General features: G+C 42.5%; 1 protein-coding gene across 2 annotated transcripts in view; it reads left to right on the top strand.

Annotated features, from left to right (window-relative positions):
• EXTL3 (exostosin like glycosyltransferase 3) overlaps window positions 1–16,899 on the top strand; it is a 101,330-nt gene extending 84,431 nt beyond the window's left edge. For both annotated transcript variants that reach the window (XM_090289023.1, XM_090289022.1), the window contains exons 5-7: window positions 3,570–3,714; window positions 9,009–9,137; window positions 13,744–16,899. In XM_090289023.1, coding sequence (XP_090145149.1) covers window positions 3,570–3,714; window positions 9,009–9,137; window positions 13,744–13,953 — 484 coding nt within the window. In that variant the 3' untranslated portion in view covers window positions 13,954–16,899. The remainder of the gene's footprint in view (window positions 1–3,569; window positions 3,715–9,008; window positions 9,138–13,743) is intronic.
• Window positions 16,900–18,078: the final 1,179 nt, after the last annotated feature.

Below are 18,078 nucleotides of genomic sequence, written 5' to 3'. Positions count from 1 at the left end.
GACTGTTTTTTCCTTCCTTATGTTCCAAATCATTGATTTGAACCCCGGTTTCCTTCCCTTCACCATTGGTTTTGTGTGGATTTTCCTTCATTTCACTTAGCATAGCCTTCACTTCTTCTCTTATGTGTTTGCCATACTCAAGCATATCTGTCAGGTCTGTGAGCATCTTTACCACCAGTGTTTTGAATTCTGCGTCTGTTAGGTTGTCTCCTCATCTGTTAGGTTGGCTATGTCCTCATCACTTAGTTCTCCCAGTGGAACCTTGATCCATTCCCCTATTTGGGCCATACTTCTCTCTCCTCATTCTGACAGGCTCCTGTGTTTGTTTGCCTCCGAGTCCCAGGTAGAGCTGTTGCTACTGTTATGTTTTAAGGGACAGAGCCTTAGGGATTCGTTGGTACAGGGCGACCTGTTTCACCACATTGTGGCGCTATGTGTGTGGGAGGGGTCTGAGAGGGAACAATGCTGCCTGCCCAGCACTCGCCCCTTTTCTAGGCACCTCTCCCACTTCCACACCAGGCTGGTGCCCCTCTAGCTTCTGTTCTGGCCGTTGTTCCCAGAGTGGGTGGGTCTGTGGACGTTCTAGGACCGTGGGGGCCCTTTAAACTAGCTGGCTCTGCTGAGACTGGCAGTTTCTGCCTCCACCCCAGCCCTCACTGGTCTGCACAGTCAGAAGCAATGAGGCTTGATTTTCCCTGGTTCTGGGACTGTGAGCTGTGAGGTCAGATGAGGAGCTGGGCATACTCCCCAGGTATCCCTCCTGACTTTTTAAAACATGTGACTGCACTTTCTGTTGGTCTGCCGTTGCCGTTGCTGCTGCTGCCACCACACTGCGTCCTCTCTGCCCCAGATCTGCCCCTCCTACCTGTCTGGATGAGTATTTCTTCTTTATATCTTTGTTTGCTGGACTTCCATGCAGTTTGATATTCTGGAACTTCTGGTTGTTTCTAGTTTTAAGGTAATTGTAGTCCTTCTTAGTTGTGGAGGGAGACACAGTGTGTCTGTCTGTGCCTCCATTTTGGCCGGAAGAGCTATGAGTTTTATTTTCCAAAGGGAGTTAACAAAACCCTTTTTTTTAAAAGAAAAAAGTGATGGTTTGGTATAGGTTTTTAAAATATTTCAAGTAGGAAGAAAAGGCGTACATATTATAATGTAAGAGACATGGAATTTGACAAAGAAATTTATTTTAAACAGGAAACAAAAAATCTCATTTTTAATACATTCTTTGATTATTAGTTGATTTTACACTTTATTTTCCTATTGCGTTTCAAATTATTTGGTTCTTAATGGACCCGAGGGAAAACTTGGAAGTATAACCAACAAAGATAAGAATATGTCTCTGAGTTTGATAAAGTCCATATTACTTTAATGTTCTGTAATATCCTAAATATTTGAAGATCAGAAAATTAGTTTTAAATTAACATTAATAGTAACATGACCTTTCACTTCATTCAGGTAACTCATTAAAAAATTGTTCTGAATCACACAGATTTGCACAAAAATATTTATTGTTTGAGCTGTCAATACATATATACATTTACTTAACTGACTATACTTATTTGAGATAGAAATGATATGCTAATTTTCCAAAGTTCATACCATGAAAAGGTTGAATCGATACACTTATTTTAAAGGTGATAGTATTTAAATTTGAAATGTTAACAGAAGGTTATTAGTTGTGATTCAGATTCTTCAGTGAAAACTTAATTTCATTTATTTTAAAATTTCTCTTGTTTGGTGAAGTTGTATATACTCAGTGAATTTTCTTTGTTTTTAAGTTTGAACTCTGAAATTACCTTTGAAACTTTTTCCCTAGCAGTGTGTATGTAGTTACTATTCTTTTACACACTGAAAGAAAAATTCATTAATGGGAAGGTATGCTAAAGCATGATCTATGATATAGCACATAGATTAAAAATATTTAGTGCAGCATAAATTTGAATGTAATGTTAAGGAACTGATTATGTGTAACACTTTCAAATGTAAATTGGCAGCATTATACATAATCAATATTTTTAAATGCCTGACTTTCAAATATCCATTGAGACCATACTGTCTAAAATTCTTGGTGCATTGTTCCAGGAATTTATTTAAAATTAAGCCTTTAAGTTGAATTTGTTTTATGTCACTGTTTTAAATTGAGTTTTACTTTATTATTTAATAGAAAATTAACACCTGGTCAATTATTTCATGGTTGACAGCCTTTAACAAAAGAGATATGTTACCTTTTGATATTGTTGTAGCAGCTTTATTAAGAGCTGTCTACATTATTGACTGAAATCAGCCATATCAGGTGACTGAAATATTCAGTTTCTCATTCTTTCTTCTGATGAGATTTCAGGACTAGTAGGAGCAATAGGCATTTGAAGAGCGCAGTATTCGTATGAGTACTGATATAGCATTTTATTATGCCCGTGGTACTCACTAGCAATCCTTAAATCCTGGATATATCAAATTACATTACAAAAACATAGCTTTTTAGGTTAGTAACTTAGAGTCCGTTTTAGGACATAAATTAGGATAGAGGTAGGAATTTGGGTAGGAGGTGACGGAAAGCCCACCTAGAAGACTGTTATGTTGTGATAGAAGCATGGTTTCTCATCTGTTGGACTAGATTAGTTGCTTTTGAGCTTAATAGGATAGAAATTCTTTTGAAATGTAATCTGTGTGTTTTAGGAACTGAAGTTCCATGTAAGTGATGAGGGCGTTTCACAGGCAGTGTGAATCTGCATTTGGGGGTGAGGTGAAGCAGGAACCCAGAAGTCCTCTGAAGGGTTTCTGGATTCCATGCGGCAGAAATGCTTTCAGCTCTATGATTTTACCCTGGCAAACTGGGGAATTGATTGTGTTTGTTCTGTTTTACCTATAAAATTTGGGGGTGACATAAAACTTTCTCTGGAAATATTGAATTTTCAATTTATTTTTTGCATTTATGAAATTTGTCATTTACACGATCCTGGAAACCACTTCTTTTTATGGTGCAGGTCTCTCTTTCAGTTCTGCTCAAATCAAAAATGAAGACTGCTGGACCTCACTGCAGGCCGCAGTCTGCTGCGCTTACACCAGTGCCTCTAAGCTTCCTGTACCGCGCACCCACTCAATAAAGGAAAAGTTAAGCATGCAGAATACATCTGTTATATACAAGTCCTAATGTACTAATACATCATACTCATTAAAAACAAAACTTTCTTTTAGAAATTAAATGAGATTAAAATAAATAGAAGTAGAAGTTGGTATCTTCTTCCTGCTTCTTAGCAGATTGCTGTACACACCCAACTCTGGAGACCCCTGACTTAGCTCCCATGTTGTTCCAGGCTGGAGAGATACTGGCTGTCAGGAATTAGAGGAGCAATAATAAGAGGCAGGTGCTTATCAAGGAGGCGGCGTGTGACAGTCTTTATTTGTTTTTATCCTATTTGGCTTGTGACTAATTTTGTTACTTAAAAAGAAAAAAAGAAGTAACAGCCTAAGAACCAGAGCGTGCCAGAAATAGGCAGTGATTTTAAACATTTATGATAATCTTAGAGCTTTGTACTTAAGTGTGTACATATACTTGTGCTTTTTTTGAGGGTGTGGAGAGAAGCACGGGACCGCATTGTGGGTTTCCCTGGCCGGTACCATGCGTGGGACATCCCTCATCAGTCCTGGCTCTACAACTCCAACTACTCCTGTGAGCTGTCCATGGTGCTGACAGGTGCTGCCTTCTTTCACAAGGTAATAAAAAGTTTGGTAAGAATGGCATGAACTTGGTAAGAGTTGAACCTTTATGTGATAGTGAAATGCTGCCCTAAAGTCAGCTTTCATAGTGCTTCTTATATATCCCTTCTGTGCTAGAATTAAGCAGTTTCTATTTTTAAAGACAGTGATCAAGATGCTTAGAGCAACTCTGGAATAAAGTCAGGATGAGAAAGCTGCCTATACAATTACATGTCGACCATTAGGAAAATAAGTTCATCTTTCTGGACCTGACCTGTCCCTCTGTAAAAACTGAGAGCATTGTGCTAAACTACCATTCAGTGCCAACATTGCCATTCTACTTGTGACCTGGCGAGCAGTGGGCTGAGCCCGGCATTCTTCTAACTCAGGCTAAGCACCACTATCCCAAGCCTACCACAAGCTTCTGTCTATTGTGGCCCTGTATGTTGTTTGATTCCTTAGAGGCTGTAACTTTCCCCATGCCTCACATCCTGATTTTCACTGAATATCCAAAATGTAAACCCCTCCAGTTGTTACTCCTCTCTTGTACTGTTGTAACTAAACCGTTCTTTTTTTTGTTTGTTTGTGTTTGTTTTTGTTTTTTTTGCTCCTGGCTTATCTTCTTCCTATTTCTTGTCTATTCTGTAAAGTAGCCACTGGCCACATGTGGCTGTTGAGCACTTGAAATGTGACTGGTCAGTATTGAGACGTGCTGTGACTGTAAAGCACACCAGAGTTTGAAAATTTTGCATGAAAGAAGGAAGGCAAACTATCTCAATAGCTTTTTAAGATGATTGCTAAAATGCAGTTATTTTGGGTGCACTGGGTTTAAGTAAAATATATTATTGAATAATTTTGCTGTTTCTTTTTGCTTTTAAAAATGTGGCTGCTGGAAAATTTAAAATGACACATGTGACTCACATTATGTTTCTGTTGGACAGTGCTACTCTGTACCTCCCTCCCATAGCCTTCCTCTGGGCTCTGAAGAATCCCTGTCCTGAGGTCACCAAATTGCCAACACTCCCACAGGCCTCCTCTGTCTCCTTGACCTGCCTGAAACCTGATTCTCCTCTGAGGACAGTGCTTCCCCTTTAGCCAGTTCCTGTGTTTCTTCCATGAACAGGAATCGAGGCTACGCATGTTCCCAGATTTGTACTTTGGAGCAGGAAAAGTGTACAGAACTATTTTCACTGCTTACTAATGACACTTCTGGACAATTCTCAGCTGTCATATAAAGAAAGCCTCATTTGAGGCTGACAGCATCTGTCTTGCTGCCATCTGCCAACCTCGTAATTATTCCCTCATGGTCATCGAGGGTGCTGGCACCTGGCCCGTCATCCTAACCTCCACTGCATCCTGTCTCTCATTCTGAGGACTTCATGCCCTCATGGGAGATGCACCCTCCATGCTGTCCTCCTCATAAATGTTGAAGTTGTCAGGGTTCTAGCTTCATCGAGTGCCCTTCTCACGTTGTGTTTTCCTTTGACGTTCTCTCATCCACTCAAGGTCTGTAGCTTTTCTTAGCACCTGTGAGCTGATGATTTCTGTATCTATCTTCCAGCCTTGGCTCTTCCTTAGGATCTGTGCTCATATATTTAATTGTTTTTAGGACATCCCCTGTATGTCCCTCTGGTACTTCAAACTGAACTTTTTTCCAAAAAAAACTCATCATCTCTCACATACCTCCCCCCACCCCCTTCATTTCCATCAGATCTCATGTTCTTCATATATTTCTTAACTCAGATGGTGGCATCTTGCAAGGGATCTCAAATAGGACCTCCAAAGTTACCATGCTAGGGACATTTTGAATGAGCCTAAGAAGTCATTAAACTTTCAGCTCTTTTTTTCTCTTTAAAATGTAATGTGAAGCTGATATGCTCATCCCATTTTTGAACCTTGCCCTTGTTCTTATTTACCAAACATGTATGGGCTTTGGTTGGTCTGGGCATGGCAAGTAGCGTGAGAGAGCATCTGGCTGAAAACCCATGCCTACTTGCGAGTCACTTACTTTCATACTGGCCATCTAAGAAAGCCACCGTTTTTAGCTGTGTCTACTTATACCTTGAGAATTTGTCTTCTGAAAAGTCTGTCTTCTTCAATTCTCTGATCGCTCTTTAAAAGTTAACAATAGTCAGCCTTGACTGGTGTGGCTTAGTGGGTTGCGCATCATCCCATGGACCAAAAGGTTGCTGGTTCGATTCCCAGTCAGGGCACATCTTTGGGTTGAGGGCCAGGTCCCTGGTTGGGAGTGTTCTAGAGACAATCAGTTGATGTTTCTCTTGCACGTTGATGTGTCTCTCCCTCCCTTTCTTTCTCATTCCCTTTCCCTCTCTCTAACAATAAATAAAATCTTTTTAAAAAAGTTGCAGTAGTCAGATCTCTGTACATTTAAGTAATAAGCAAACTTAATAAAACTTAGTTGTTGTTTCTTCCTGTCTGAAATTCTAGAGTGCAAAGTTACAAACTAGCACCTTCTGTGGCTTACAGAGATATTTATTTAGCCCTGCCATTGCTGTCTCATGCACTTCCAGGCTTTAAAAATCAGAGGGGTTGACACAAAGGTCTGGGCCTTAATGGAAGTGAAGATGGGGTCGTACTGGGGCCGTGTTTATGCCTGGTACCAACTGGCGGGAGCCATGTAGCCACTGTTCCCTGTGCAGGGGCATATATGTGTTTATTTGCCCTGCGGCTCTTTATTTTTCTTACACCCGTTTCTTTAAATTGTCACTTATTTATGTGCCTTACTTGTTTGATCCTTGAAAGCAATTAAGTTGGTCATTCCCTAATTAGAACAATTTTTTTTCAATTACAGTTGACATTCAATATTAGAGTAGTTTCAAGTGTATAACATAGTGGTTAGAAGTTTATGTGACTTTAACAAAGTGCTCAGCCACATAAGCCTATTCCCACCTCGCACCATACACAGTTACTACAATATCATTGACTATCCCCTATACTGTGCTCTGGATTCCCGTGACTGCTCTGTAACTGCCAATCAGTATAATTAATCCTTTCACCTTACCCAGCCCCCTCCCCGCTCCCCCATCTTACAGCCATAAGTTTGTTCTCTGTATGTATGAGTCTTTCTGTTTTGTTTATTTTGTTTTTTAGATTCCACATATAAGTGAAATCATATAGTGTTTGTCTTTCTCTGTCTGACTTATTGCCCTTAGCATAATTCCCTCTAGTGGAGCAATCAAGTTTTTTGATTGTAAGTGCCTATCAATAAAAATTTCAATCCAGCACCTCACAAATATGTATGTTTATTTATGAATTATATCAATATTTATATGTGTGTAACTATCATACTTATAGAAATTTTGTGAGGTTGAGGTAAAGATGAAATAAGGTTTCAAAATATTCTCACTAAATTCTTAAATTTTAGTGAGAGCAATGTGATTGAATATGCCTTATTTTTGTAAATCTTGATTTGATACTGGGTGTTATGGTAAATCAGAGGTCTGTTTCCAAATTAAGTATGTTTTTGATACTTGGTTTTAATCACTGTCCTTGGAAGGAATACCTTATTACTGGGCTTACTAAGGCATGATCCTCATCTACCAATTTGGTAGCATTTTGCTGAAATTGACTAGAATTTCCATCTTCTATGATACCATTCAGTTTTTTAGCAAAATAATGAGAAGGTGTTACATTTTTATATTTTAGAATATGCTCTAACTTTATTGCAACTTTTCATTTAGGAGATTTTTAAATGGGTTACAGAATTTTTTTCTGTGTTTTTAAAATGTATAGATATGAAAATTTTTATAGACTTTCATAAATTATTTTTGGCATTAAATCATATAGTATTGGAAAAAAGTTCTAAACTTTTGTTTTGAGTTCACCATCTCTTAAGTACTTTGCCACCAAACCAGAAAACTTCTATATGCTACAAAAAATTTTATGATCAGTTTTTTCACTACATAGCTTCTGTATTTGAGGTAATAATACATCAGTCAGTCTTATTGGGCACCTCACTTATTCATCATCATCATATTGCAACACATCACGGTTAATGTGCGCCCGGCTTTATAGCATTTGCCCATTTCCTACTCACCGCGGCTGATTTCAGGGGACCAGCACGAGTCAGTGAACATGGGTTTGGGAAGAGATGGGCATTTGCACATGGTTGTGTAGTATTTTCACCATCTAGATGTGATAGATGTGAATAACATCAAGATAACAGTAAAGTTTAATGAACAGTAGTAAAATATAACTAAATAATCAAGAAGTGAGGAACTTTAGGTTGTTATTGTTTTTAAATATAACTTATTTAAGGGTGTAATTATATTTTTAATAATGGCTGTTTCATAACAAGCTCACACAATTCCTAAATAGTCTCATAATATTTCTGAAAATTTAGCAGTCAGCATCATGAGCAGGTGTGGGTCTTGCAGGACATTCAGAGCGAAGGCTTTTACTCTGAATGAGCTGGAAGCCGAGGGATTTAGAGCAGTGATTTGCAACTTTTCCATCTCATGGCACACATCAACTAATTACTAAAATTTGGTGGTGCAACAAAAATATGTTTTTTGCCGATCTGACAGAAAAATAGGTGTAATTTTGATTAATCACACCAGACAGCTACTGTAGTGTTGGCTGTTGTCGTTTTTTTTAAATTTGACAATCTAAGGGGAAAGAGGCCAGTGCCCCTGACTAGATAGTCAGGTATTCCATGTTTTAAACATTCTTGTGGCACGTGGTTGAAAATCTCTGGTTTAAAGGAGTGATGTGTTCAGTTGGGCTTGTGTTTTAACATGATCACTCTGTTATGCTGAGAATGGACTGCAGGGCAGGAAATATGGCAGCAGGGAGACTGTTTAGACGGAATGAGTAATCCAGGCAGGAGATGACGGTGGCTTGGGGCAGGGAGACCATGGCACTGGTGAGGAGTGAATGGATTCTAGAATCTGGAAGCGCGGCACCGAGAGATTGGATTGCTCATGGCTCAGCGACTTACCGAGAAGGTGGAGGGGACAACCAGGCTCTCACCCTCATTTATCCCATAGTGCCGTGTTAGAGGGGGAGTGTTGTTCGCCGGACCGGTGTCTGACCTAAGTACCGAGGAGATGAAATGAAACTGTGATTCTCAGAGGGGGTTATGATGGCAATTTGGAAGGGGTAGTGATTCACTGCAGAAGATTTGCCTTGCAGGATGTTAAGCATCCGTGGCCGCAACTCCTTAAATGCTGTGATTGCTCCCTCCCTCCCCCCACTCCTACCAGCCCTCAGGTCCATGCACATTTTTGGTGAAAGCCAAAAGAAGCATGGCCTCTAACCAGAGTGTGTGATTCTTTTTCGATCCCTGACAGTATTATGCCTACCTGTATTCTTACGTGATGCCCCAGGCCATCCGAGATATGGTGGACGAATACATCAACTGTGAGGACATTGCCATGAACTTCCTCGTCTCCCACATCACTCGGAAACCCCCCATCAAGGTGAGGGTTCTGCTGCTGGTGGGTCTGGGGTGCCTGCCTGCTTACTTCATTCCATTTGCAGCTGTGCAGTATGTGGCCCTTCCTCAGGGTCCTCATCTGTAAAACGGGGGTGATGACGCTGTCTGCCAAGAAACCATTGTCTTGATGAGATTGAATGAATGATGGGTAGTTCAGAGGCTCTTCACTCCTAAGGCGTAAGATGGACAGAACTCAGAGTTTGAAACTTAATTGGGAAAAATGTTACATCTTTAATTTTTACTCATGTCTAACTGGAATTTAGCATTTTCCCCAGTTAGGAAACAGGCTACATTCATAAGAGCTTTTGCAGTAACCGATTTGTCGCTGGTAGAACTCACAGACATTTTCATGTCCCATTTGCTGCCACATTTCAGAGTATCATTTGTGCTTATCACTGCTTTGAAATTTTTGGTAGTTATTGTTAGAGTTTTACTTAATGCACTTATAAAAGAGCATTTATATGACTGTATCTTCATATAGCTTGTTTCCTCTGTAATCTCAGGTGGTTGTTTGATGCCTTTGAAGGCGTTCTGAGGCAGAGTCTGCAGGCTTCAGCAGATTGCCAGACCGGTGTGGAAGGGAGTCCATGGCACAAAAATTTAAGAATTTCTGAGTTAGTTTTATGTAAAGCCCTAAGACTGGTGCCTGGCACATATGAAGTACTATCTATATGTAAGGTGTTTATTTAAAAACCAAAAGAAAAGTGCCCTCAGAATTCTCGAAATTTGAGTTTTGTTTTTGTCTTTTGAGTTCTGAATAGATTTGAGCAGAATCTACCAACTTCATACTCACTGCACAGAAAGACCAGTTCCGTCTCCCTTTCTGTCGTCACTGCAGTGGGGGGTTAGGCAGGCCTGGGAGGGCCTTGCCAGGAGGCATACTAGACACTCTGGGTCAATTCAAGTTGGTGGCAGTGTTGGCTGTGCTCTGCCAGTATTTATGTTGTAGGTAACACCTGATGTCCTTGGAGACAAACTAAGTTGTTTTTTTTTTTTTAATCCTTACCTGAGGACAATTTTTTCATTGCTTTTCAGAGAGAGGAAAAGAGAAATAGATTAAGGTCTTATTTTTACTATTGTTTAAAAGGCAGGTTATTTAATATTATAAATAATAAGTTACATTTATGAATATCATTAGTGCCATGAGTATATAATAATTGGGTGTATAGTTTATTTTTACATTGTGAGGGTAAGTTCTAGACTGAAAAACCAGCATCCTGTACTAATAACAATAATCAGGTCCTATCTTTGGTTGGAAGCACTGTGGTCACCAAAGGACATTGGGTCCAGGCAACAAAGCATAACAAAGGATAGATAGCACTGGGGGGCCTTCTGCATCCATTTATACCCACCAAACCTTCCAGGTGTGGCTCAGGGATATAACTTAACTCCTGATCACCCCGTAGTTTTCTTTATCCCTGAGCATTCTGCTAAAGCCTCACAAAATAATTAGCAAAATTATGCACTCAAATCAACAACTAAGAATAATAGCTACAATTGTCAATAATAGTAGTATGATTGCCAAGTACAGTGGTAGAGCTGATAGAAAACAATGAAAAGCATACTTCTTTGCAAACTCTAAGGTAAGGGAGGCAAAGTCTTAGAAATTAAGGATTGGTGAAATTTTCTAGTCTTTATTTTCTTTCTTATGTAGCTAAGGGCTGGACTTAAGCCAACATGCATGCTTCTATTTAGTGGATCAGAGACATCTATGAAAATTTAAAGTCTCTGGGTGAGTTGGTACCTAATAATATCATGAGTCACCTGAAGCTCTGATAGACATGATGAATTTTTCATCTTCATTAAAGTGTGTTTTTTCTACTATATTAGGCTAGTGATTCATTATCTAAACCATTTCTTCAGTGTAGAGAGTGAGGCAGGAGTAATTTGCACATGGTTTACATGCTTCTTCCCAAGTGAAAACTTAAAATATAAGTATTCTGTGAATTTTTTCAGTCTTACAGGAATGAATTATAAGAGGCATTCAATTCAACATTGGGATGACCTTTTAAAATCAAAGGTTTAATAAGTTAATGTCTTTGAATTCTGAGTTAATTTCTTCAAATTCTGAGTCCAATTATGTACTTCGTAGTATAGAACCAGTTTGAACTAAATATTTTTATTAAGTTAACTAATTCTTTAAAAGATTTTATTTACTTTTAGAGGGATGGGAAGGGAGAGAGGAAGAGAGGGAGAGAAACATTGATGTGTGAAAGAAACATTGATCAGTTGCCTTTGGTATGCCCCGCTCTGGGGACCAAATCCCCAACCCAGGCGTGTGCCCTGAACGGGAATCAAATCTGTGACCTTTGGCTTTGTGGGATGACACCCAACCAACTGAGTCACATCAGTCAGGATAACTTACCTAATTTTAATAGTATCAGATATATATATTATTTTGTGCTCTAAAATAATAATTTTGCTTTTGCTTTAAATACTTCAGAATTTCACTGTTGAACTGTTCTTTCCCTTTTTAAAATTAGGAAGGTTGATTGGTTTTTGTGATTAGTAGTATTCTTTCAATAATGTTAATATCCTAACAATACTGACTAAAGAACAGGGAGTTAATTTTATATTGTTGCTTTGAGTAGTGCAATATTTCTTTTCAAGGAAGAGAAGGCTCTAGAATGTAAATGGGCTTTATTCAGAATAAGCAGTCGGGGTGGGGAGGTGGTAAGAATCATGTTGTTTAAGGTTACAAACGTATAACGAGTGGTAAGTAAACCATAGCGATCTAATGCACAGTATAATGAATACAGACAACGATGTTACAGTATTGCTTGTTTTGGACTTTATACAAATGGAATCATTCAGTATCATTTCTCCATATTTCTTAATTTTTTAAAATTGTTTTTCTATTACAGTGGTCCCACTTTTTCCCCCATTGCTCCCACCCTCACCCAGCTCCCCCTTCTCCCACAGTCATTCCCCACCCCGTTGTCCGTGTCCATGGGTCATTCATACTAGTTCCTTTGCTAAACCCTTCCCTTACTTACCCCCTTCTCCCCCCGCCCCCCAATAACTGTTATTCTGTTCCTTGTTCAGTTTTGTTCGTTTGTTTGTGTTGTTCATTAGTCTCCTGTATCGGGTGATATTTTTTAATCTTGCTATCATAGTTTTTAAAGCTTTTTGTCAGTATTTTCCATTTTGGATAATAATTTTAGTATACTTTTAATCACTAACATTTTCTTCATACCTGTCAGTTGAGTGTCTGATTTAATTCAATATACTTTTCATTTCTGTTGTTCTATTTGGTTCCTTTTTGTACCCACTGGGACTTTTTTGATAGTCCCTTGTTTCTTCTAGTAAACTTTGAGAAATCTTTCAGAATTGAATCATAATATTATACACATTTATTGTTACAGTCACTCTCTCTCTAAATATCCTGCTAGTTTGCAGTGTTTGGGAATCTGATTCTGTTGTTTGTTCCTGCAGATTTCTCCCTCATGTGACTCATTTCCTTTTTTGTGACCTTTGATTGTGAGGTCATATTCTTTGAGATTTTACTTATGGTGTTTCTTTGAGGTCTGAATTTATGCCCGAGAGGATTTGCATTTGCTTCTTCTCTATGCCTGGAGTCACTATCTGCTTGAGACCTGTGTGAGCTAAATTAGCATCTTGGGGCTTTTCAGGATACACAGGCAACATAAATCCTAGCCTCAGATGTGTGAGGGCCAGTTTGTGGTTCTAAATTCTCAGAGGTGCTGTTTCCTTCTCCATTTAGAGCTGAGATTGAGAAGAAAACATTTCCTACTGTTGCTCTTCGTGGGGCTGCCTCCATCCCACGCCATGTTTGGGTCCCAGTATTTCAGAAAGTCTCCAATCTGATTGCACGGCGCTTGCCTCCCAAGCCTGATAAAGACCCATGCTCTTGGCTCTTCCACTGGAGTCAGGCTTTTTAATTATTTTGGCTTCTAAGGATTTTATTTTTCATTACAAGCTCAGACATATATGTAAAGAGATGGTTTATATATTTTATCATTTTTTTTTCAGACAGTCTGTGCTGAGGGGGATTTTATGTTATCTGGTCTGCCACATTGTTGACAGTGAAGCTGTCACATTATTCTTCATACTTTTCTGATTGCTTGAAATTTCGTAACAACTACTAACCTGTAATATGACCACATCCCCATGTCTTTAAATGTAATTTTCTTAAACATTTTTTAAATGGATGTGTAGTATCTTATAATTATTTAACTAATCCCCTTTTGAAGGGTAGTTTTCCGGTATTTTGCTATTAAAAACTTTGATGAAACAAGCAACTTTATTCCCACATTTTGCTGTGCAACCATGATGAACACTAGAAGCAGAATCACTGAGACAGGTAAACTGAACATTTTAAGGCTTCTGCTATCTATTAAATACAGGCCTTTTGGAAAGCGCACCTATACGACTGATGCCGGTACATCTGTGGCAGGCAGGTGACCCTGGGCACGGGCCGGCCTGCCCTGTGTGACCGTGGTCGTCGATGGTTTGCGTCTTCACCGTGGAGGGTGGAGGTGGAGGCATCGGGTGGGAGACTCTGCAGGGTTTCTGCCAGTATCGGCACCTGTGAACCTCACTCTGTGCTCCTCCTTTCTCGTGCCCAGGTGACCTCACGATGGACCTTCCGATGCCCAGGATGCCCTCAGGCCCTGTCACATGATGATTCCCACTTTCACGAGCGGCACAAATGTATCAACTTTTTTGTCAAGGTGTACGGCTACATGCCCCTGCTGTACACTCAGTTCAGGGTGGACTCTGTGCTCTTCAAGACCCGCCTGCCCCACGACAAGACCAAGTGCTTCAAGTTCATCTAGGGGCATGGCAGGCTCTGGGGAGGGGATGAGCAGAGGGAGGGAGAAGGCTCTGAGGGTTCCCGATCATTGGAGGGCCTCGGGGATATCCACTGCATGGGTGGCCCAGACCCCCTGCTAGGAGAGGCGGCAGGAAGAGTGGAAAGGAAATAGCTGCATTTCTCTGCAGTTGGCCACACTGGGCCTGGAGCCCTGGCCAGAGGTGCTGGGGTTCCCTACACAGGGCACTGACTGATAGCTTACACTGAGGACGTGGGGACTCTGGAGAGTCACTCACACAGTTCATAAGCCCAGGACAGCTGGTTTGTGGTTTTTAAATTCAGTAACAACTATTATTATTTAAAAAAGAAGTTGTTTCAGATTTGCCATTCAAGGCTTATTTATATGTATGTGTATATATACATATATATATGTATATATATATGCGCACACACACACTCATATACAAATACATATATATATAGATATATATTTGGGGGGAATTTGAAATTTCTGCCTATCTCACAAAGTGAGGGACCCACCAAAGCTCCTGATGTTCTGTCTTTGGTGGAGATGGATCCTGGCCTTATGGTATGTGGCTCATTCTTCAATATCATCTCCATCCTCCCCAGGGACATCTTTGTGCAGAAACAAAAAAGGGCTGGGCTGGCCCTCTTAGGGGGCCCTGGATGAGATAAGACCTGTTGGTTTGTTCTTTCTCCTTGTCTCCTGCCACCCAGAGAATTGTACCTCACACCCCTCTGCTGAGTCCGTGGGAGGACCTGTGTCTTTGGGAACAGCTGAGCTTCCTTGGGCTCTATCAGTGGTGTAGGTCGTGCTGTTCCAGGGCTCCTCCCTTCTCTCCTAGTCTCCCTGTTGGGACCAGAAGAACGGGAAGGAAGCAGACCCAAAGGCAGCACTCCTAAATGGCTCTTTTTTGTCCAGCTCTCCATTTCAAAACGTGTGCTGTGGCTTCAGGCTTTCCTGGAGGCTGTCTTTGGTAGAAGAGAATGGCAAGCTGGCAGGCTGCCTCTCCAGGTGTGGTCTTACTGATGTGGTTTGCAGGTTGGCTTTCTCTCTGGGACGAAGAACAAGCGAGCATCCTTTGCGCCTCCCAACCCGGCTGGCCGGCAAGTCTTACACAACACAAGGCACCTGCCTTGGCGTAAATACCTTGGTGAAATTCACCTTCCCCTCCCCCTTTGTCTGGACCTACATCGTATATTATCTGTAGTTTCTTGGATCCGGAATGGCTGGTTGGTTCCAGAACACCCTGAGGTTTGGCATGTGCCAGAACCGCAGAAGGACGGGGTCTGTTATGTTCAGCTCAAATCCAGCCTGATGACTTCGCAGGCATTTCCACCCCACATTACCTCCAGGTTTCATTTCTGTTCCCTGGGCTGCAGTGGAAATAAGCTAATGTTTCTTTCGGTGGTGGTGGCAGTAGGAGAACTGAAGAGGGTGTTAGTGACATGTGGCAGGGATGTAGCCCATGATTTCTACCATTTTCCTGGACCCCGCTTCCTTCCAGGGGCGTGGAGTGTGGCTGGTTTTCTGCTCAGGTCTGTCCTGGTTGTGCACATGCCTTAAACCAGCTCCGGAGTCCTCAGTCCCGGCGTCCTGTGCTGCTGTTTCTTGGGGGCACATTCTCCTATGACCTGCTTGTTCCAGTGGTTCTTTTCAAGTGCCATTTTGAAGCCAGGCTCTGTCCTGTAGATGCTATGCCAACTGCAGGGCTTGCCTGACCACAGGGACCTCTCCATGGGCCAGCAGGATCAGGGCTGCCCGCAGGGCGTTTGGCCCTCCAGGGTGCGCACTGGCACCTTCCCGTAGCCCTCCTGCTGAGCAGCTACCTAGGAAGTGAGTTACGCTTCTCAGCACCCCAGCAACGGGTTCCAGACTCCCTGCATCCTAACTTTCTAACACCCTGTCCTTGACTTCCGACTTCATTCTTTTTAGCAGTAGCCTTCTTCCCTCCAGGAAGCCAAAGAGTGTGGGGTTTTGAGCTATGTATGTGGCTGCTATTTTTATCTTGTTTATTTTCATGTGAGGAACTCATAAACTGCCCTTCAGTGGGACCTGGTGAGCGAGGAGCAGTCCATCAGGCTGTTGGGTCCCTGAGTGCTGTTGGTAGATACAGGAGTAGCTGCATGGTCTGAGGTTACGGAGAACATCAGTGTGCTGTAGGCAAGGTTGGGATGTCAGAGCCTCAAGCAGGGATAGCCCTGTGTGGACCTGAATGGACACGGACGCGAAGGACCTCAAACAGCAGGCTCCAGCGGACCCTTTAAGGAAACAGCCATGTTCTTAAAGGACACTTCTCAAGCAGGGAGCAGGGCAGTTAGATCTTTCAGGTTGCCTGCTTAGGAGCTCTTGGAGAATGGCTGCTGATTTTTGCAAGGTGCTTAGGGACAGGCCCAGCTCCCTGCTTAGAATGCCTTTGATGCTGATCAGTCACCGTGGGAAACCCAGATGTCACCTGTACCACCTGTGACGCAGTGGAACATGAAAATGGCGCTGAAGACCCACCAGGGCTTCCTTGGCCGGCCGAAGGTGATGCCCAGTCGTCTGGCCTTTGCTGCCAGGGCCCCAGACGTCCTTGCTCTCCAGCTAGCCGGGCGGCTCTTCTCCATGAGGGGCACCCCCTAAGCAAGCACCTCCGAAGGTGCTTGGCAGGCCATTCTGAGCTCCTGCATCACAAGCAGTGTCCCCCGCGTGTCGTGGCTGCCCCTCCAGCAGGGCCTGCGCCGTCAGAGGGCCCCGTCGCACAGATGGGGCATCCTCTCCCCAAGCTGCCTGCTGTGCGCTCAGGGAGCGCTGGGCTTGAAATGATGGGACTGTGAGGGGGAAGCTCTCCGACATCCCTGCCACCGTCCACCCTCCCACCCCTCTTCCAGTCCTGAGCACAATGGTCTGATGTTGGATTTTTGTAAAAAAAACAAGTAAATAAATAAATGGAGACTAACTCAAGCAGCTTGGAGGTCTTTTGTGATTTTCCTCTGTGAGGAAGAAGAGCGATCTGAGAGAAGGTGCCCGCCGGATTCCAGGGAACCAACACTCAGCCCGCTGGGGCGCTGCCCTGGAGCGCCTGGTACCTGCACCTAGACGACGCTGCAGACACAGGCGCGCCAGCCTTGCCTACGCCCATTTCTGAGATTAGTCATTTGATTCCATGGAGAGGAATTTAGGTGTCACTAGGTGTCATTTAACTGGCCTGAGTGGGATGCGGGAGGACATATATGCCACCTTTTATTTTTTCATGGTAATTGTGGAAAGCGTGGGTGTGGTGCGATGCTGGGAGCTCGTGTGTGCGTGTTCTCAGCCCAAAGGAGAGGGCTTCCCAAGGACGCCTGGGCTGGTCTAGAGGATGCCCCACTGAGCTCCAAGGAGTCATGACAAGTGCCTCCCTCTAGGTGGTGCTTCTGCACTGCCAGAGCCTGCTTCCTCCGGCGCGGGTGGTCCTAGACTGCTGCTTGGCTGTGCAGTCAGAGCCGACCTCGTCCTGCGGGAGAGGGCACCGAGTCACAGGCGTGGCGGACAGATTTGGATAGGAAAGAGGATGGGAAGCCAGAGAAAAGCTGAGTTGCAGGTGCTCTCTCCTGGGCTCTGCAGCTGGGAGTTTGGTTTGCACCGACAATCCGAAGAATGTGTGGGACCCAAAAGTCAGTGTTCACACAAGTAGTGCTGACAGTTGAACAGGTAGGTGAGGCGGATAGATAATGCCGTATAGGGTGGGACTGCCTACTTGGGTTTGGCGTTTTGACTGCCAAGTTCCTATTCTTCCAACCATCCATCTTGTTATAATTTGTCCTGGGGCCAGAGCGACTTGAGAAGTCCACGAATATGCAGAAATGGTTGTTTTAACTGAACCCGGAGATAACATGTCTACTTAGGTTCCTGTCAGCCCCTGCTTGGACTTAACAAGGTAAGCTAAGTGGCCAGTGTCAGCGGTTGATATTTTTGTCAAAGAAAGCGAAGGCTCCAAAATATTTACAAAACTGGTTGAAAATGATATTGTGGCAATTGAGGGTACGGGTTCTGGAATAGATGACATGGGTTCAAATCCTAGATTGCCCACTTAACTGTGGTGGGGAGCAACTTCTATACTAAACTTGAACTTCATCTGTAAAATGGCAAAAATCATGCCAT

Source organism: Furipterus horrens, unplaced genomic scaffold (genome assembly GCF_987537825.1).
Source record: "Furipterus horrens unplaced genomic scaffold, mFurHor1.1.pri manual_scaffold_10, whole genome shotgun sequence".
NCBI lineage: Eukaryota > Metazoa > Chordata > Mammalia > Chiroptera > Furipteridae > Furipterus > Furipterus horrens.
The sequence above is the reverse complement of the archived record's forward strand: the minus strand, read 5'-3'. Positions and strand labels throughout refer to the sequence as shown.